We start from the raw sequence: 22771 nt of genomic DNA, 5'->3' as shown, positions 1-22771 counted from the left end.
CTGTGCATATTTTTCCTTTTTCCAGACATCACATGGCGGTTGCACCACAACGTTTAATTCAGACCGTTGATATTTATTTGTAGACATGATACACTACACAGAACAATAACATTGTTACATACAGAAACTTGAATTGTTCACATCTTCATTAAAATCACAATGAGTGTCTGAATGATACCCCCCAAAAAAGCCTATGGGCAATATTTAACATCCGCAAAATGGCACTAAACTCACAATATTATGAGTACTGTAGAATTTCAGTGCAGTTTCATAGCTGTAAGTGCTGCCCTCTGTCTATGTTAAAATGTAGACCCCCCCCCAAATAAATTAAAACAAATAAACAGGCAATAAATATCTTCCAATACAATGCATTACTTAAGGCATACTCTACTTTAGACAACTCTGGGGTGAGAGTGAGTGTGATCAGAGAGTGTGAACTTGTGATCACAATGACAGGGGAAGCTAATGCTTAGCGCTCAGACAAAGCAGGGATACATTTCCATTGCTATTTGGATGATGCATCCTTGAATATAGACAAAGCGTTTTTCCACTTCTTGCCTACTGAACACAGTGTTCCCTGTTTCGCACCATCCTAAAACAGCAGGTATTTTCATTATTTTGCATTGACCCATTTGTGCTTGATTTGTGTGTTTTCAAACTGGAGTCAATCCCTCATATCATTCATTGCACTACAGTGGAATGCACTGGATAACCAAGCACCCAAAGAAATACAGTAAATAACATATTTACCTCATCCATCCCTTGCTTTACATATAGTACGCTATACACAGTCTTGGATCGTTAGACATGAGGAGCAATTTCCAATTTGAAGCATTCCATAGTGCATTCTGTGTGTGTGCGCCATGTGTACTGTGCCTGTGTGATTGCACAGACTGTGTCAGTGGCAGTGAGAGAAGCACAACGTGACGCTACAGCCTACTTCTGGAAGCACTATAGGAGGACATGGGCTGCTGTGTGTACAGGCGGACATTTTGCCCACTATCATTAGTGTACTGGTAATATCACTGCTCAGGAATTCAGAAGAACACATTCTCCATTTCAACTGGTATATTCATACAATATTTTAACACCATCTCATGTTAAAATTATGGCTGTTATGCCCATGAAAGTGTTTTTTTTTGGACACTATTATACAAATACATTGTTTTTTTAAATGGCCTTTTGGCACAGTTAAACTACAGTACCCACAACCACTGGGTGCCAGGACTATGAAATGGTATTATAGTATGGCAGGTACAGTAATGGTTAGCACATGGTTGTTAGCACATTAATCCTATTGAGCATATTGGAAAATGTGCTTTCATACAACAGTTCAAAGCAATTTACAACAAAATAAAAAGATAAGATTAGAAGCACAATAGACAAGTGAAGACAGCATAGTGAAATCAACAATGAGTATACGTATAAGCAGGATGACCCAATATACAATTATATTGAGGGGTAACAAACCATTTAGTGTTACAGAAATATCCACTAAAATAAGTTATCATTTTCATGTGGACAGTAGTAGAATGGCACTAAATACACATTGGCTTCACCATACAGTATCAGACCTAGCCTGGTCCCAGATCAGTTTGTACCATCTTGCCAGCTCCTATGGTCATTGTCATGCCAAACAATGCGCAAGACAGCACAAACAGATCTGGAACCAGGCTTTGTGACCTTTGAATCCCATATCTTTTCTCTAAGTTAAGTACTGCACAAGAAAATGACCAGATCTAATTGGCGCTAGGGTGAAGTCGCAGTAGACTGGTCCCAGATCTGTTTGTGCAGTCTTACCTTGACCATACTTCAGTTTGTCAAGAGAGCACCAGACAGATCTGGGACCAGGCTAAGGATGCAGTGGGTCAAGTTGAGAGCCTAACCCCCCCTCCCCAGTTACTGTATTGGTAAGGGTGTTTATCTAAGTGGCACAGTGAGCAACATGCAAAGCTGTTCTCAAGTCATATATCAAAGTTTTAAATAGGAATAGTTATTCTGATGTCTTTGTATGAGAATTCAAATATCATCATGTGAAACACGTATCACGACAACAGGAAGAGAGAGAAAATCTGATCAGAAAAGATAGAGGAGCGAGAAGACAGACTGCTGCAAATCCACTCAACTCAAAACTCACTTTGCATTTTAACTTGTGAGATGCCTGCTTGGGAACATAAAATAAATATTCGGGATTCCTCTGTGTTCGTTGCAGTATCTCCTTAAATATTCTAAAAGATTTGATATTTGATTTTAGACACGTTACACACACTCAGACAGATCTTCAATCAAATGTTTGTCCTTTTTCCACGCTCACAGTACATTCCCTGTTGATCCCTCCATACAGTACCAGCAACAAAGACTTTCAGGAGGTCAAAAAAAAGCTTAAGACGACATAATCCTCAAGTGACCATCTTCGAAACACTGCCATCTCACACAAGTTCAGCATTTGAGACCTTTCCATTGCCATCCATGTAATATTCCAAGATGAGACAAGGGAGAGCTGCTTCTGAATACTACTCAGACAAAGACCCTATAACGTAACAGACAAACGTATGCACATGTCCTACCATAGGAGGAACCAGTTACTCTCAGTAAATGTGTTCTGCATTTTCACCCTTTTCAAATCCACACTAATTCCAATACACCTATTCTTCTGTCCCGTCCCCCCAATCATTTAAACTCCTCTTCCTTGTTGCTGCCCTGGTGGCAGGGGCATCTGTCATGGGAGGGGCTACTGGATGTGGCAGGCTGAGGAGGAGGTGGCTTGGCAGCACATGCAGGTGGGGTTGACTGATTTGGGAGGGATCAGATCCAGATCCTCGTCGTCAGGGATCTCGTCTAGCCGGTAACCGTCCTTCAGAAGCTGGATGTTGAGGTCCTGGTTGATCTGCTGCAGGGGACAGAGTGGACAAAACATGATCATTTCCCAATCGTAATACAGTGTGTTCGGAAAGTATTCAGACCCCTCGACTTTCTTTTTTTACGTTACAGTCTTACTCTGAAATGGATGACCATGTCCCCCCTCATTAATCTACACACAATACCCCATAAGGACAAAGCAAAAACAGGTTTTTAGAGATAGAAAAAATAGATATATTTTTGTTACATGTCACATTTACATAAGTATTCAGAGCCTTTACTCAGTACTTTCTTGAAACGCCTTTGGCAGCGATTACAGCTTTGATTCTTCTTGGGTATGACGCTACAAGCTTGGCACAACTGTATTTGGGGAGTTTCTCTCATTCTTTTCTGCAGATCCTCTCAAGCTCTGTCAGGTTGGAAGGGGAGCGTCGCAGCACAGATATTTTCAGGCCTCTCGAAAGATGTTCAAGTCCGGGCTCTGGCTGGGCCACTCGAGGACATTGAGACTTGTCCCGAAGCCACTCCTCTGTTGTCTTGGCTGTGTGCTTAGGGTCATTGTCCTGTTGGAAGGTAAACCTTTGCCCCAGTCTGAGGTCCTGAGTGCTCTGGAGCAGGTTTTCATCAATGATCTCTCTGTACTTTGCTTCATTCATCTTTCCCTCAATCCTGACTAGTCTCACAGTCCCTGCCGCTGAAAAACATCCCCACAGGATGATGCTGCCACCCCGCTTCACCATAGGGATGGTGCCGGGTTTCCTCCAGACATGACGTTTAGCATTTAGTTCAAAGTGTTCAATCTTGGTTTAATCTGACCAGAGAATGTTGTTTCTCTTGGTCAGAGTTCTTTAGGTGCCTTTTGGCAAACTCCAAGCGGGCTGTCATGTGCCTTTTAGTGAAGAGTGGCTTCCGTCTGGCCACTATCATAAAGGCCTGATTGGTGGAGTGCTGCAGAGATGGATGTTCTTCTGGAAGGTTCTTCCATCTAAACAGAGGAACTCTGGAGCTCTATCAGAGTGACTGTAGAAAAGGCCCATGGAGTTGGTGGAATGCTCCTTTAATTCATTGCCATTTACTCAGCTGGACCAGGGGCGCTCTAATTAGGTCAGGTGGAAATGTCCGACAGATCTCAACTCCATAAAAGGAGGAAATTGCCATCGCCTGATCTCGCTGCTTTCTCTTCCTTAACTCCATCTGATCCAGAAGTTCTGTGCGTCCATGAATCCACGTAAGTCCACCGACTATGTTATCTTTCATCTGAATTATCTGTGGCGATCGGGAGAGTGGGCCATTCAGTTATTGTTTATAGGTTTTACCGCGGAGCGCGGCTTGGAGCGCACGCTTCAAACATATTGTGTAATGTGAATTGTCAATGATCACGGCCCTACGGATCCTCATAGGCCAATTATGCAACCGATATGGTTCATATGTATTGAAATTGATTATATGTACACATGAAGATAATTGAAAGAGTGAAATGAGAAACGTCATTGTTTGCTAACTGATAGACTTTGATCATGGGGATTATAGATTGTATAACCATTCCCTGTTTGTATTCTTTCATGATTTATGATAAATAGTTACGAGCCTAAATGTCTCGCGGATGATTACTATTGACTTAATGAACTGAACTGTTGACCTCCCTAACTTGTGTTAATAATGAATGATATGATTTGATCTTTGATTATGAATCTGATTGGATACATGTTATTTGTTTCCTTTGTGATGCAGCACAGACTACTCAGTAAATATACCACTTTATGGTTAAAGGAATTCCTGCCTCAGTCTCATCCATTCCTCTGTCACCTGACACGTGACCACCTGTTCACCTTCACTGTCAGTCATCCTACCTGTCCAGCTACTCACACAGATTCCACTAATCTTTCAGTGACCATCGGGATCTTGGTCACCTCCTTGACCAATGCCCTTCTCCCCCAATTGCTCAGTTTGGCCGGGTGGCCAACTCTAGGAAGAGTCTTGGTGGTTCCAAACTTCTTCCATTTAAGAATGATGGAGGCCACTGTGTTCCTGGGGACCTTCAATAATGCAGAAATGTGTTGGTACGATTCCCAAGATATGTTCCTTGACTCGGAGCTCTACGGGCAATTCCTTCGACCTCATGGCTTGGGTTTTGCTCTGACATGTACTGTCAACTGTGGGACCTTATATAGACAGGTGTGTGCGCCTTTCCAAATCATGTCCAATCAATTTAAATTTACCAAGTGGACTCCAATCAAGTTGTAGAAACATCAAGGATGATCAATGGAAACAGGAAGCACCTGAGCTCAATTTCAAGTCTCATAGCCAAGGGTCTGAATACTTGCGTAAAGTAGGTATCTGTTTTTTATTTGTAATAAATTTGCTAAAATTTCTAAAAACCTGTTTTCACTTTGTCATTATGGAGTATTGTGTGTATTGTATTATTTTATTTTTTCCCCTCATCAATTTTACGATAAGGCTGTAACGTAACAAAATGTGGAAAAAGTTAAGAGGTCTGAATACTTTCCGAATAGACTGTAATAAAGAGCCACACGTTATTATTGATTTGAAATGTAAAACATAAGCGAGTACAGAAATGCTATGGGTCGTGCTAGTGCTAGTATAGTCGCAGACCTAACACCAAGTAAAACTCAAGTGAGACAAAAATAAAATGACTACTTAAACACATATAGACAAACACATGGATATAAATGTATGGTGATGAAATGTATGGATAAATCACGACTGACTGAAACGCCATAGTTATACATTTACAAAAGTGAATGGTGATCAGAGGAGAAAAAAAAACACAGGTTATAGGATAGAAGCTATGGGAATTGACATAAGCAGGGAAGTGACATGACAGGTTATGCAGTGCTTATGACAGCTTATGGTGACATTAGCTGTATGTAGTGCATAGATACCTGGTCCCTCAGACATCTCACCTCGGCTGAGGAGTATCCAGACGAAGAGTATCTGGACATGTCAAAGTCATCATCACTGAAACAAGAAGAGATGGTTAGTCTGACACCTAGACCTCCCAAACACCAGGACGTAAACATTGATAGGGACAGTAAAAAAAGTAAAATAAAAGAAAACAATATTGTGCTATGGAGCTTACAGTTCTAGATAATAAAAAGGGAACTCATTTCGGGATACTTTTGAAAACATTGCTCAGCATTTCAGTGTGTTCCCTTCCAGAAAATGTTGTGAAAGTGTTATATTCTAGATCTCCAGGCATCTCCCTAGTAGATAATTAGGCACCATGAGGAGCTGACATTTCAGCAGGATTGATTTATTCTAACAGAGACAACCAGCAGAGACAATCTGGAACGTTCCATTGATCCCGACTCCAGGAATGATTGGTCCTTTTCTTAATGAGGCTGAACTCTATCAGACATGCCAAAAGACAATAAACACACATGTACTTTCATACATGTGTTTTTTGTGTGTGTGTTTTCGAGTAAGGGTACATTACATCATACAAAATTGTGTGTGTGTGACAGAGAACAACTATGGCAGTGCAATTGAGTGCAAGTGTGAGAGAGAGCATGACGTCATCGTTGCGCTTTTTGGCACCCATCACAAATCGGCAGATAAGGGTCATGGAAAAACAACACAGGGTACAGGACCATTGTATTTGTTCCAAACGGCACCCTATTCCCTTCATAGTGCACTACTTTTGACCAGGGACCTAGTCAAAAGCAGAACACTATGAAGGGAAACGGGTAGAAAAGGGTGCCATTTGGGACGGATCCCATCTGTATCACATGCTGGGCAGGGAGCACTGAAGGAGGGAGGACACTGAGCCTCTTTTCCCGGCGGTCCAAATCCCAAACCCCCTAATCCGACACCCCGGGAGAGGATTTTCCCCAAATTTGGGAATGACTCTGCCTGCTTGCCGAGAGAGGGAGGCTCGGAGCGGTGCTGTAACAGCCAACAGAGCAGTTACACTTTTCCTGCTTACCCCGAGTCGGATCACCCTTTTCTGGTATGTGCTTTGTGCTACTCTTTCAGCCTGTATTGAATAGTAGAAGTAGTTAGTCCCCTACGCACTGTGACTGAGCTTTGAAAGGCTGAAGGCGGAGGTCTGGAACAAGTCTGTTAGAAGCCAGTGTCAGAGAGAAAGAGAGTAGACCGACAAAATGTGAGATGGATATCTTCTTCTCACCCTTTTGAAATCCCATTCAGAGAAATATTACATTCACCGTTACCTGTCTGTATCCAGCGCTACCAGGGGCTTCTCATCTGGGCTGGTCTGGTCTAAAGAGGAGTAGCCTTTGTTTGGCACCACCAACCTAAAGGAAAGTAGAAGAAATTACACAAAACGTGTGTGAAAATGTCATCGGGATCCTCAAAGTAACATTTTCAAATTTTCAATAAAAAGGGCAATATATCCCAAAATCTTAAACTTAAATGTTCAGTCAGTTCCAGTTATGTGGCGCTAAAATGAAGATATTCTGGTTCCTGGGTTTCTCCTCCGATCTCTTGGATACAACAGATCTGTGGCTAAATCTGGGCCAAATCTGGGATATCATAAAATGGCACGAACCAGCCTCCTCCTCAGCAGCAGCTGTTAGTCACAGCAGGGGTTAGTATTCTCCTAGCCTGGTTAGAGCGCTTTTGGCTAAATCGCCATCCTCCAATCTAATGGGTGCTGCCCATAATCTGGGGCTCTGGGTGTAGGGGGAGCTGCTTTCACATCTCTGCTAATCCACCGAGGGACTAGGATTACAGACAAAGGGAAGGGCACCTGTTAGTGGGTTTGACTGAACCAGGCCCATACGCTTATCAACTAGAGTGAGTCTGAATTTAGCATTCACACAGACTCCCATTTCTAAAGTCCCTGTTTAGTTATGAATGGTTTATATTTTGAGTTTTAAAATGTTAGTGTTATAGTGTATTTCTGATACCATTTAAGACTTTCTGGTAGATGTTTTCTAAGACCCCTTTTCCATCTGTTCACCCAGAAATCAAAGCCTTTACCTATGGCTAAATTTTAAAGACGGAAAATACAGACTCCGCTTTCATTTGCCACCCAATTTGATATGACCTATTAAGTTCACGTTGGTGCTCATTGGTCCTTTTCCATGGAAATGCCACAAAATAATAACATGGTGAGGAAACCATAAAGTTTGAGCTTGTTACCGTGTTCTGGCCATGACGTTGTTCTTCTTGGGTTGCTGGTTGACGGGGCTACCCACGGTGCCATTTTTTACTGATACCTTCCTGGCCAGCTCTCTCTGTTTCTCTGCCAATCACAGGAGATATCATCATAGTTAGAAACAATTAACAAACAAATTTTTTACTGATACCTTCCTGGCCAGCTCTCTCTGTTTCTCTGCCAATCACAGGAGATATCATCATAGTTAGAAACAATTAACAAACAAGGCAACAGTAAACATGTAGTCCCCCATGGATGACGCAGCGCACAACCTTGGGCCAATTGAGACAGCGCGTGACTAACACATTTCAGCTAATTACTTCAGCTCCCGCCTTGGGCCAATCAGTGTAATTTAAGCAAATTCTGGATCTCTACTGCAAGACGCGTCATTCACCTAGGTTTCTACAAAATCAGACCAGGGCTGTCTAAGATATCACGTGTCACTAACATATGAACGAACAAAAAGAGAGAGCTCCAAAGTCCCCTCTCCGATTTCATCGTGAGCGACAATGAGGGAAAGTGTCACCCCCTCCATCCCCATTGTCTTCCAACAGGTAGTGTCATTCCTAGCGAACACACAGTCCTCAGCATAGTCGTCACCACTATTTTATGCCAGACTATGCCCCAATACCCTTTTCCACAATGTATTCAATTGTTCATCTGATTTGCTTTCTTTAGTGGGCCTACAATAAAACATGTTGCTTTCAGGTCCATCACTACCTTCTACCTGAAAATGACTATAAACAAAATGTTAGTAGGCAACCGTACTGCAACACTGGTTGTGCTGACATATGGAGGAGCATGTGGGGTTTATAATGTAAACTTTGGGCTTGACTTTTATGGGACTTCCACACTGTCGTCTGTGTGCTTGGAATTCCTCTGTGGTCCAGTAGTGAATAAGCAGGCTGCCAAGACAATGATTGTGATGCAAAGCTTAATTAACATCAACATGACACTTCATTTATTTAATCTCTGAAGCACAGTGTTGCTGACCAACTGAGTACATGAGAGGGAGATAGGGTTATGGGATTGGAAGCGGTGACCTCAAAGCCCTTTTAAAGTTCCTGCCCTGGGTTACGTTGAGTAACTTCAGCCTGTTACTGATAGCAAGGGCAGAATGGCTATTGGGTATTGGCTTTAGGCAATATACCCCAAACAACCACAGAAATGCTCAGGGAGATCAAACACACTAAAGCTTTATTAGGCTTTATTGTGGAAACCGTTTAATACGGTGCATTCGGAAAGTATTGAGACCCCTCGACTTTGTCTACATTTTGTTAGGTTACAGCCTTATTCTAAAATGTATTACATTATTTTTCTCACCAATCTACACACAATTCCCCAAAATGACAAAGTGAAAATAGGTTTAGACATTTATGCAAATTCATAATAAAAAAATAAAAAAAACGTTATTTACATAATTATTCTGTGTCACAGGAAGGACCCAAAAAATTGTCAAAGATGCCAGTCATCCAAGTCATAGACTGTTCTCTGTGCTACCACACGGAAAGCGGTATCGGAGCGCCAAGTCTAGGTCCAAAAGGCTCCTTAACAGCTTCTAACCTCAAGACATAAGACTGCTAAACAAATTTATCAAATGGCCACTTGGACTATTTACATTGACACTCCATTCCCCCCTTGTTTTTACACTGCTGCTACTCGCTGTTTATTATCTATGCATAGTCACTTTACCCCTACCTACAAGTACAAATTACCTCGACTAACCTGTACTAACCTGCAAGAGTTGCAAAGGGTCGGAAAATTTCCGGTAAATTTCCCAGAAATGTTCCATTGGAATTTTGCTTAAATTCATTTAGAAAAAAGTTAGCTTATAACAGTGAACCTTTGTGGGATACACAAGGCAATTCTAGGTCTTGTGGCATATTTTGGTTAACCTATCCCAAATTCAATGGAATTACAAGCCTCTGCATGCACAGTGCATTCTTCCATCACATGTGCAGCTGATTCTCAAGATTTTGCACACTAATGAGATGCTATTGAGCCCACACTACTACACTGTTTGAGCCAAGGACTATATGCTTTCTGGTAAGTTTTGATTACAATAATGGGTGGGGTGAATATATTTAATATGACATGCATGATATTTTGTTTACTAGTAAATAGTAGCCTACAGCAGAGTGTGTTTAAATCATTTATAACTTGTTAATTTCAGCTAGTTAGTTTTTTCTACCGTGTGGGTTTTAGCTTGCTTGAGCCTGCTAACTGAGGAGTGTTAATTCAAACATTTATCTTACAAAAGGGGTTATTTAATCTAACTGCTTAACTATTTATCTGGACATGGAATTGTAATTGTTTTGTTACTCATTTTCTTCTAATCTTTACACAAAAATGCCATGGGCACTATCTGAGGTGTGGAGAATTTTCACTGCAGCCAATGTAGAAGGAAAAGCTGTGTACATTTGCAAATACTGTGCCAAATTATATGTTGGACCACAGAAGGTATTTGCACTGGTGACAGACAATGCTGCGAATATGAAGGCTGCTTGGTCTAAAGTGGAGGAGTCCTACCCTCACATCACACCCATTGGCAGTGCTGCTCATGCACTGAATCTTCTCCTCAAGGATATCATGGCACTGAAAACAATGGATACACTCTACAAGCGAGGCAAGGAAATGGTTAGGTATGTGAAGGGTCATCAAGTTATAGCAACAAATCGACCTCACCAAGCAAAGTGAGAAGAATAAGAGCACCACATTGAAGCTGCCCAGCAACACCCATTGGGGTGGTGTTGTCGTAAGTTTGCCAGTCTCCTGGTGGGGTAGGAGTCTCTCCAAGAAATGGCCATATCACAGTCTGCCGATATGGACAGCCCCATCAAGAGGATCCTCCTGAATGATGTATTTTGGGAGAGAGTGGTAAGCAACCTAAAAACCTTTGGCAGTAGACATTGCACAGATTGAGGGAGACGATGCCAACCTGTCTGATGTTCAGACACTGCTTGTAAGAGAAGAAATCCGTACTGCCCTGCCCACTTCACTGTTGCTCCAAGCAGAGGAAACTGCAATTCTGAAATGCATCAAAAAGCGTGAAGACTTCTGTCTGAAGCCCATACACGCCGCAGCATACATGTTGGACCCCAAGTATGTTGGCAAGAGCATCCTGTCTGGTGCAGAGATCAACAAGGCCTATGGTGTCATCACTATCGTGTCTCGCCACCTTGGCCTGGATGAGGGCAAGGTTCTTGGCAGTCTGGCAAAGTACACATCCATGCAAGGGCATAGGGATGGAGATGCAATATGCTAGTTGTGCCAACATATTTCATTAGCCACCTGGCGGAAGGGACTTTGGGGATCTGAGGCTCTTTCCCCTGTTGCCTCCATCATACTCCAAATCCAACCAACATCAGCCGCCTCAGAGCACAACTGGTCCATGTTCGGCAACACACACACACTAAAGCACACAACAGGCTGACCAATACAAGGGTTGAACAATTGGTGGCCACCTGTGCAAATTTGAGGCTTTTTGAGCCTGACAACGAGCCATCCTCAACAAAGTTGAAAAGTGACAGTAAAGGTGAGCCCTCAGAGTCAGATGTTCAAGAGGTGGACATTGAGGAGGTCCAGGGAGAAGACATGGAAGCCTGAGAGGAAGACAACCAAAGCTTTAGTTCCTAAATACATTTTTACAGATGTACAGTTGAAGTCGAAAGTTTACATACACCTTAGCCAAATACTTTAAACTCAGTTTCACAATTCCTGACATTTAATCCTAGCAAAAATTCCCTGTCTTAGGTCAGTTAGGATCACCACTTTATTTTATAAATGTGAAAATGTCAGAATAATAGTGGAGATAATTATTTATTTCAGCTGCTATTTCTTTCATCACATTCCCTGTGGGTCAGAAGTTTACATACACTCAATTAGTATTGCTTTTACATTTTTAACTGCGTCAAATGTTGCAGGTAGCCTTCCACAAGCTTCCCACAATAAGTTGGGTGAATTTTGGCCCATTCCTCCTGACAGAGCTGGTGTAACTGAGGTTTGTAGGCCTCCTTGATCGCACACGCTTTTTCAGTTCTGCCCACAAATTATCTATAGGATTGAGGTCAGGGCTTTGTGATGGCGACTCCAATACCTTGACTTTGTTGTCCTTAAGCCATTTTGCCACAACTTTGGAAGTATGCTTGGGGTCATTGTCCATTTGGAAGACCCATTTGTAACCAAGATTTAACTTCCTGACTGATATCTTGAGATGTTGCTTCAATATATCCACATCATTTTCCGCCCTCATGATGCCATCTGTTTTGTGAAGTGCACCAGTCCCTCCTGCAGCAAAGCACCCCCACAACATGATGCTGCCACCCCCGTGCTTCATGGTTGGGATGGTGTTCTTTGGCTTGCACGCCTCACCTTTTTCCTCCAAACATAACGATAGTCATTATAGCCAAACAGTTCTATTTGTTTCATCAGACCAGAGGACATTTCTCCAAAAAGTATGATATTTGTCCCCATGTGCAGTTGCAAACCATATTCTGGCTTTTTTATGGCGGTTTTGGAGCAGTGGCTTCTTCCTTGCTGAGCGGCCTTTCAGGTTATGTTGATATAGGACTCATTTTACTGTATATATAAATACTTTTGTACCCGTTTCCTCCAGCATCTTCACAAGGTCCTTTGCTGTTGTTCTGGGGTTGATTTGCCCTTTTCGCACCAAAGTGCGTTCATCTCTAGGAGACAGAACACGTCTCCTTCCTGTGCGGTATGACGTCTGCATGGTCCCATGGTGTTTATGCTTGCGTACTATTGTTTGTACAGATGAACGTGGTACCTTCAGGCGTTCGGAAATTGCTCCCAAGGATGAACCAGACTTGTGGAGGTCTACAATTTGGAGGTATTGGCTGATTCCTTTTGATTTTCCCATGATATCAAGCAAAAAGGCACTGAGTTTGAAGGTATGCCTTGAAATACACCCACCTTCAATGAACTCAAATTATGTCAATTAGCCAATCAGAAACATCAAAAGCCATGACATTTTCTGGTATTTTCCAAGCTGTTTAAAGGCAGTCAACTTAGTGTATGTAACCTTCTGACCCACCGGAATTGTGATACAGTTAATTATAAGTGAAATAATCTGTCTGTAAACAATTGTTGGAAAAGTTACTTGTATCATGCACAAAGTAGATGTCCTAAACAGACTTACCTAACAGTGGTTGAAAAATGAGTGTTAATGATTCCAACCTAAGTGTATGTAAACTTCCAACTGTAGGTCAAATAGGGGAGAGGCGTTGTGCCGCTTTATCTGTTTTTTGAGACCAGGTTTGCTGTTTATTTGAGCAATATGAGATGGAAGGAAGTTCTATGCAATTAGGGCTCTATATAATACTGTACGCTATCTTGAATTGGTTTTGAATTTGGGTCTGTGAAAAGACCCCTGGTGACATGTCTGGCGGGATAAGTGTGTGTCAGAGCTGTGTGTAAGTTGACTTGCAAAGAATTTGGGGTTTTCAACACATTAATGTTTCTTAAAAAATAAAAAAAAGAAGTGATGCAGACAGTCTCTCCTCAACTCCTAGCCAAGAGAGACTGGCATGTATAGTATTTATATCAGCCGTCTGATTACAATTAAGAGCAAAACGTGCCACTCTGTTCTGGGCCAGCTGCAACTTAACTAGGTCTTTCCTTGCAGTACTGGACAACACGACTGGACAATAATCAAGATTAGACAAAACTAGTGCCTGCAGAACTTGTTTTTTTGGAGTGTGGTGTCAAAAAAGCAGAGCATCTCTTTATTACGGCTAGACCTCTCCCCATCTTTACAACCATTGAATCTATATGTTTTGACCATGACAGTTTACAATCTAAGGTAACGCCAAGTAATTTAGTCCCCTCATTTTGTTCAACAGCCACACCATTCATTACCACATTCAGCTGAGGTCTAGAACTTAAGGAATAATTTGTAGCAAATACAATGCTTTTAGTTTTAGAGATGCTCAGGACCAGTTTATTTCTGGCCACCCATTCCAAAACAGACTGCAATTCTTTGTTAAGTGTTTCAGTGACTTCATTACTGCGGTACAGCTTGCCGTGCGTCTTATGGCTTGGGGGCTGAAGCTGATAAGAAGCATTTTGGACCTAGACTTGGCGCTCCAGTACTGCTTGCTGTGCGGTAAGGGCTTGTAAGTAACCATTTCACGGTATTCGGCGCCAGGGACAAATAAATCTGATTTGATTCAGACCCTTTGCTATGAGTAGTGGTGGAAAAAGTACCCAAATGTCATAAAGTAAAAGCATTGATACCTCAATAGAGAAGGTAAAAGTTACACAGTAAAATACTACTTGAGTAAAAGTCTAAGTATTTGGTTCTAAACATACTTCAGTATCAAAAGTAAATGTAATTGATAAAATATACTTAAGTGTCAATCATTTCAAATTCCTTATATTAAACAAAGCAGACGGCACCATTTTCTTGTTTTTAAAATATACAGATAGCCAGGGGCACACTTCAGGAATCATTTTAAAACAATGCATTTGTGTTTAGTGAGTCTGCCAGATCAGAGGCAGTAGCGATGACCACATGTTCTCTTGATAAATGTGTGAATTGGAATATTTTCCTGTCCTGCTAAGCATTCAAAATATAACGAGTACTTTTGGGTGTCTATGAAAATGTAGGAAGTAAAAATAACATTTTCTTTAGGAATGTAGTGAAGTAAAAGTAGTCAAAAATATAAAAAGTAGGCATCCCGGGTGGCGCAGTGGTCTAGGGCACTACATCGCAGTGCTAGCTGTGCCACCAAAGACTCTGAGTTCGTGCCCAGGCTCTGTCGCCGGCCGCAACCGGGAGGTCCGTGGGGCGACGCACAATTGGCATAGCGTCGTCCAGGTTGGGAGGGTTTGGCTGGTAGGGATATCCTCGTCTCATCGTGCACTAGCGACTCCTGTGGCGGGCAGGGCGCAGTGCACGCTAACCAGGTCGCCAGGTGCACAATGTTTCCTCCGACACATTGGTGCGGTTGGCTTCCGGGTTGGATGCGCGGTGTGTTTAGAAGAAGTGCGGCTTGGTTGGGTTGTGTTTCGAAGGACGCATGGCTTTCGAGCCCGTATGGGAGTTGTAGCGATGAGACAAGATTGTAGTTACTAACAAATTGTATACCATGAAATTGGGGTAAAAAGGGGGTAAAATTCAAAAAAATCTTTTTACAAATAAATTATATATATATATATAAGAGACTCGAAATTGAGCACAGATGTATCCTGTTTCCATTGATCATCCTTAAGATGTTTCTACAACTTGGAGTCCACATGCTGTAAATTGATTGTACATGATTTGGAAAGGCACACCTGTGTGTGAATTTGAATAGTTGAAAGTGCATGTCAGAGCAAAAACCAAGCCATGAGGTCAAAGGAATTGTCCGTAGAGCTCCGAGACAGGACTGTGTCGAGGCACAGATCTGGGGATCTGCAGCATTGAAGGTAAGGTCCCCAAGAACACAGTAGCCTCCTCAATCATTCTTAAATGTAAGAAGCTTGGAACCAAGAACTCAATGGTCACGCTGACAAGAGTTCCTCTATGGAGATGGGAGAACCTTCCAGAAGGACAACCATATCTGCAGCACTCCACCAATCAGGCTTTAGAGAGTGGCCAGATGGAAGCCAATCCTCATTTAAATGCACATGACAGCTTACTTGGAGTTTGCCAAAAGGCACCTGAAGTACTCTAACCATGAGAAAAAGATTATCTTGTCTGATAAAACCAAGATTGAACTCTTTGGCCTGAATGCCAAGCGTTATGTCTGGAGGAAACCTTGAACCATCCCTACGGTGAAGCATGGTGGTGGCAGCATCATGCTGTGGGGATGTTTTTCAGCGGCAGCGACTGGGAGACTAGTCATGATCGAGGGAAAGATGACTGGAGGAAAGTACAGAGTGATCCTTGATGAAAACCTGCTCCAGAGCACTCAGGACCTCAGACTGGGGCGAAGGTTCACCTTCCAACAGGACAACGACCCTAAGCCCACAGGCGAGACAACCAGGAGAGCCTTGGGGACAAGTCTCTGAATGTCCTTGAGTGGCCCAGCCAGAGTCCGGAATTGAACCCGATCAAACATCTTTGGAAAGACCTGAAAATAGATATGCAGCGACGCTCCCCATCCAACCTGACAGAGCTTAGGAGGACCTGCAGATAAGAATGGAAGAAACTCCCCAAATACAGGTTTGCCAAGCTTGTAGCGTCATACCCAAGAAGACTCGAGGCTGTAATTGCTGCCAAAGGTGCTTCAACAAAGTACTCAGTAAAGGGTCTGAATACTTATGTAAATGTGATATTTCACAGTTTTATTCGTAAGAAATTTGCAAAAATGTCTAAAAACCTGTTTTTGCTTTGTCATTGTGGGGTAGTTTGAGTAGATTGATGAGGAGAAAAAACAATTTAATCAATTTTAGAATAAGGCTGTAACGTAACTAAATGTAGAAGTACAGGGGTCTGAATACTTTCAGAATGCACTGTATCTTGGTTATGACTTTCAGTCAGTAACTCAAACCTATTTTGATAGCTCTAGGCCTATGTCAATATTTTTTTTTAGCAAAACATGGTAAAGGAGTAATGTTACAAAGATGCATGCCAAAGAAGAATCATCACTTTGGTGCATCTGACTGAACCTGCCTTTCTGCATGTCGCTGTGCTATAAGCCTATCATAAATATTTATTGTGCTTACGCAAAGAACACAGCATTGCTCCAAAAATAGATGAACTACTGAATGAGAATAACACCGTTGACTCATTAATACATTCTGTCTGGTGGATATGTGGTGTAGGGATGTTATATGATGTACTGTTTTATCTTTAGCTCATTTAGCACAAACATAGTTCACCGTTTTATATTTTGTTTTAGATCTAATGTGGGTGCTTTGGTGTCTTTGGACCCAGGACGAGGCAGCAGCTAATGGGGATCCCTAATAAATACATTAACCAATTGCTATAGCTGATTCACTCAGTTTGATAGCATGCCATCAATGTATGCATTTGCTCAAATGCCACAGCTGGTGGTTGTATGTTGTTATACATTGACTGACAGACTGAATGAATGATTTAATCATTTATAGACAGAGAGATGGTCTTATTGAAGGCCACCGTGTGTTAGTACAACACAGACACATTGATGATGTACAGAAAATGAGGAGTGGAGATCCTATTTTAAGGCTCACCTATTTTCACTTGCAGTGGGGAGGGCTTGTAGTTCATGGCCACCGTTTCCCCTTCTCTAGTATCGGAGTCGGCCTCGGAGGTGGAGGATGCTGCTGGGTCCTGCTGCAGAAAAAAAGGATGATTAGCTTTCCCAGGTTTGATATTGTCATTTTCTATCAGATGTGTTCAACTTTTTTCCCCCACCTTTATTTAACCAGGTAGGCCAACTGAGAATAAGTTCTCATTTACAACTGCAACCTGGCCAAGATAAAGCAAAGCAGTGTGACAAAAAAATAACAGAGTTACACATGGGATAAACTAAAGTCAACTTTCAAGATTCACTGTGGTTGTTTTACATTTGACCTCTGGCACAAATCAGCTTCCATAAGCGACAGTCGTGTTTTCAATTCCAAAACAGGCAGACTTCAGCTTAACTTCACAACCGGTGAAAATATTTGTTTTATTTGACCATGCCCAAAAGGCCTTTTCCAGCCCCTTGAGCACCTTCTTCCCCTCATCTATGGCGTTCTACTTATATTTTACTGTTTAGTTAGCCTCTGCTTCCAGGCTTCGCTCACGTAAGGTGAAAGCCTGTGACAGAGACTACTGTTAAGTGTGTGCCTGCTTGTGACTCTATGCTTGTCCAGTTTCCACTGCCAGAGCATTCTACTTGTGAGACTGGGCTGGGAATAGGCCAGTGAGGATGTCTGTGAGTGACGTCACTCGGGGGCCGTGGGAGAACAGAGGGGGTTCCTATTGGATGGGAGTGTGTCCCAAATGGAACCCTACGTAGTGCACTACTTTTGACCAGGCTCTGGTCACAAGTAGTGCACTATAAAGGTAAAAGGGTGCCGTTTGGGACGCAACCGAGAGCTGCTGGATGGTGGAAGGTCTGGCTGGCTGGTCTGCCTACTCCATTGACAGAGCCCTGCATTATGTTCACCACAAGCCTGTCACAGCCAGCAAAGTAGGCCGGAGCAGAGATCCCACAAGGGCAGCCTGAAAGAACACTGCATTCTCTCCAGGGAACTGCCTGGCTGCCGTGGTGAAACAACAGACCACTAACAAGCAGTACAGCAGGCAGAGCATGAAACTACTATACAGCACCTAGTGAACATATCCAGTATAGAGTCCCTCTCTTGCAGTTTACCCATTCTGCTGACTTCAATTTTATAAGCATAGTTGATTACATTTAAACACGTACTGTGTAGTCTACACTGTAGACAGACCTAAGTGTCATTACGTAATAGCCTATATTTATATTTGTAATTTAGCAGACACTCATCCAGAGCCACTAACACACACACTTATTTCACTCCCAGAACAAGTGTTAAATAACAGACTCAGAGCTTTTCCCCCTGTCTAGTACAATTCATACCAGCACTGGACACAAACAACAGCTTCATCCGGTGAAATATTGTTCATTAAGCTGAACGAATTAATCAAAAGTGACAACGTGGTGCTAACAGAGCACAGGGACATGGGAAAGTACAACAATGAGCTATTCCCACTGTAACAGCCTGCAAACATCAGGCTCTTTTTGTTCTGCGACAAAGACCCATTATGTTCTTTATGAGGTTTTCCAAACACCAGCTTCTCCTTCTACCCATTCAGAGTCACACCTTAGCTCACACAATAGAGCTCTGAGCAGCTGGAGAGAAAAAAAAGAATATTTAAGTTATCTCCACTCACAATAGATGAAGTGTGGATGATGTATCAAGTATTGGGAATTATGTTCTCCTTGAGGTCTTTAATCTAGTATGGATGCATGTAGAAGGTGCATCTGTTTTTGTGTGCGTTTTGATGAAGTGAGCTCTCACTGTGCAGAAGGTGAGGGATACATGTTAGAGGTCATTCGACATATCATCAACACACACTGATACATCTTCTATATGCATCCATGCTTGATGAAAGACCTCAAGGAGATCATACCATACACCAGTTAAACTAGGTGTGATTCCATTCCCTGGTCTGGTCAGCTATGACCCCCTGAGCTAACAGCAGTGGTGGAAAAAGTATCCAATAGTTATAATTGAGTAAAAGTAAAGATACCTTAATAGAAAATGACTCAAGTAAATGTCACCCAGGAAAATCCTACTTGAGTAAAAGTCTATTTGGTTTTGTTATATACTTAAGTATAAAAAGTAAATGTAATTGATTAAATATACTTAAGTATCAATCATTTCAAATTCCTTATATTAAGCAAACCAGACAGCACCATTTTCTTGTTTTTATTAAATGTTTTATTTTATTTTATTTACGGATAGCCAGGGGCAAGCGCCAACACCCAGACATCATTTACAAATGAAACATGTGTTTTGTGAGATTCTGCTAGATCAGAGGCAGTAGGGATGAACAGGGATGTTCTCTTGATAAGTGTGCGAATTAGAATATTTTCCTGTCCTGCTAAGCATTCAAAATGTAACGAGTACTTTTGGGTGTCAGGGAAAATGTATGGAGTAAAAAGTATATACTTTTCTTTAGGAATGTAGTGAAGTAAAAGTGTTGGCAGAAAAATTCCAGGTCCCGTCAGTTAAATTGGATGTGGCATTTGGCTTAAATACATGTCACCCTTCTATAGTGCTGTTTAAGTTAAAGGGAGTGTTGGCACAACCCAACTCAAACCGTAGCCTAATTCTACAAAGGACAGCCTGTTTTATTAATTTGAAGTCAATTTCAGAACATTTGAGAGGCAGTTGTCAAGTTGATTCATTTGCTTTACCATTCACAAAGAACTGATTAGCATGAGAATGCACAGAGCTCTCTGTGCAACAGAACAGCTGGCACTTTGACTCTCTGATATGGATTGAATAAGGATAGACTACAAGTTGTCACTGCGGTCTACGTAGACCTAACAGACCTAGCCATTGGATTTTCTTCAAGTAAATCAGGCTAGAAGTTGAAACCAATACTAGCAATCTGAAGAAAAAAAAAATTGTTTTAATCACTGACAGCAGTAGTACATTGAAGTCTTATTACAAAAACAGGCTTGAGGAAAGGTGATTGTCAATGTTGAGAATTTAAAAGAAGCAGGCTGAGAGGAGAAAATAAGGGCAATGATGGAGCTCTACCATTCGTTTATGACCAACAAACACAAATACATTAAGGAGTAACCAGATAAAAGCATTAAATCCCTGCCAGCATTAGCAGACGTGAGAAACATGAGAACATGGACTGTGAATCAAATCGATATGTTGAAGAGAAGCGAGACAGGCCTAAATTATTCTCTCTGATTTTGTGTGGGGGGGGGCACCTTATAATATCAAGGAAGCCCCCACAGTGTTCAAAGTATTTTCTATCCAATGCACCTTGAAAGAGAATATATAAAACCAGCAGACACTAGGCCTTCCATGGAATGAATTTGACACCCCGGCTGTTGAGGAAATTAAGGGACCTAACCACAGTGTATGGGGCACTAAACACACTGAATGGTGAAAACCCATGAAGAAACAATGAAGGACACTGAAAGACCTAGTTGTGGTGGTGAACCTATACTCATCCTGCACTGACAGGCACCTGCAGTCCCTGTTGAGACTCAAGAGGTACAGAAAGGTCCTTCCTGAAACACCATGCATATATCGAAGCCAGAATGCACAAATTAAAAGTGAACTGACACCGTGTTCAGACCAGTGTGCATGTATACAGTGCAAGTGCGAATGTTAATCTGTATCCAGAGTTAAGCCTATCAGTGGTATAGTACTGTAATTCTCTCCTCCAGACGAACCTACCATCTCGGGCTATGCATCAGCTGAGGCTGGGACTGAGGCTGCCGGGCTGGGGCTAGGCATCAGCTGGAGACAGCGCATATTCACCCAGCCAACAGTCGTCATATCGAAGCGAGCTCTACTTCCCCCTCCCCAATTCCCAAGAAATAACACGTCACCAGTTTGGTTAGAAACTAATCGCGGTGGCAATGACGGCCAGACGAAGTCCATCCAATAAAATGTTATCGGTCAGAAGAAATGCTTAGGAAGACTCAAACATAATTGTCAAACGGGAACCCACCCACCCCCACCCCAAGCAAACAACACCAGGCAGTCGCTAACCAGCTGTCTGACAAGGATTTTCGACAAACACACCCGTACACGCATTTACATTCTAGTGTGGGCTTAATTTCAAGGTAATTTGAACTCAAATGAAGCTAGCAATAAACTAAACAAGACATGGCACTTACCAAGGGCTGCGTCTCCGTAACTGGGGGTACTTGGAACCTATCAATTTCTTCTTCCTTCATCATTTTCGACGATTGGTGTTAGCTAGCTACACCGCCAAACCGATGTAAGATCTTAATACTTGTAAGCACAAAAATACTCGACTTATTCCTTAGGTTGTCGCATAAACGATCTGTTATTTTTGTGTGATTCACGTTTGTTTTCTGCCTCTAGTCTGTCAGTAAGGCATGGTCAGATCTGGTGACTCAACCAAAACAGACAGAGCTACGTCGGTCCTAGTGATCTGTCATTCACGAACAAACGGCTCTTTTTGAATGTATCTTGTTGGTGAACGTCGGGAACATAATGGAATCGGTGAAAGAGCCGTACATTTGGCTCCCTGATTTGCATACTGCTTTTTGACCTCAAAACAACGTTTTTCTGCGGATAAGTTACAAAATAATTATCTAAAGAGAGTGAATCCTCACTGCAAAAACAATAAATAATGGGGAGAGCGCGTCAATCTGGTCCACGCCGTCTTGGAGCCAAATGAGCCGGCTCTTTTACGTGAATGGAGCCAAATGAGCCGGTTCACCAAAAAGACTCGGAATGACCATCACTAGTCGGTGCCATCTTCCGGGTCTGGAAAAATTCATACATTATTCATGACATCACCGTCCAATCATGGACGAATGATGATGGCAATATGAGATAACGCTTGAAAAACATCAATTTAGGAGATCACAACAACCACCTCGACAATATAGGAGGTCTAGACAAAAGCATGTCAGATAAAGGCTATATATATATATATACATATATATGTGTATATATATATGTGTATATATATGTGTATATATATGTATATATATGTATACGTATATATATATATATACGTGTATATATATATATACGTATACATATATGTATATATATGTATACGTATATATATATGTGTATATATATATGTGTATATATACGTATATATATACACGTATATATATAGATACATATATCTATATATACACGTATATATATATCTATATACACGTATATATATACATATATACGTATATATATATATATATATATATATATATATATATATGTATACGTATATGTATACGTATATATATATGTGTATATATATATGTGTATATATATGTGTATATATACGTATATATATATACACGTATATATATAGATACATATATATATCTATATACACGTATATATATCTATATATATATACACGTATATATATACATATATACGTATATATATATATATATATATATACACGTATATATATATATATGTGTATATATATATACACGTATATATATATATATATATATATATATATATATATATATACATATATATACACATATATATATATATATATATATATATATATATATATATACTGTATATATGTGTATATATATATATATATATATATATATATATATATAT

At 41.3% G+C, this 22771-nt stretch overlaps 1 protein-coding gene across 4 annotated transcripts; it reads right to left on the bottom strand.

Annotated features, from left to right (window-relative positions):
• Positions 1-52: 52 nt before the first annotated feature.
• LOC110494146 (protein FAM219A) lies at positions 53-21629 on the bottom strand. 4 transcript variants are annotated; one of them, XM_021568919.3, is made up of 6 exons: positions 21316-21629; positions 17162-17264; positions 7987-8089; positions 7053-7136; positions 5763-5838; positions 53-2890 (listed from the first exon to the last, which is right to left on the bottom strand). In XM_021568919.3, the coding sequence occupies exons 1-6, from the start codon at positions 21376-21378 to the stop codon at positions 2732-2734; spliced, it is 588 nt and encodes a 195-aa protein (XP_021424594.1). In that variant the 5' UTR covers positions 21379-21629; the 3' UTR covers positions 53-2731. The 4 variants fall into 4 exon arrangements, with proteins under 4 accessions (XP_021424594.1, XP_021424596.1, XP_021424595.1 ...); XM_021568921.3 differs by having other exon boundaries at positions 5784-5838; XM_021568920.3 differs by having other exon boundaries at positions 17162-17261; positions 21316-21605.
• Between the last annotated feature and the right edge of the window lie 1142 nt (positions 21630-22771).

Source organism: Oncorhynchus mykiss, chromosome 17 (assembly GCF_057628025.1).
Source record: "Oncorhynchus mykiss isolate SJ-2025 chromosome 17, ASM5762802v1, whole genome shotgun sequence".
NCBI classification, from domain to species: domain Eukaryota; kingdom Metazoa; phylum Chordata; class Actinopteri; order Salmoniformes; family Salmonidae; genus Oncorhynchus; species Oncorhynchus mykiss.
This window is presented reverse-complemented; position numbering and strand designations above follow the sequence as displayed.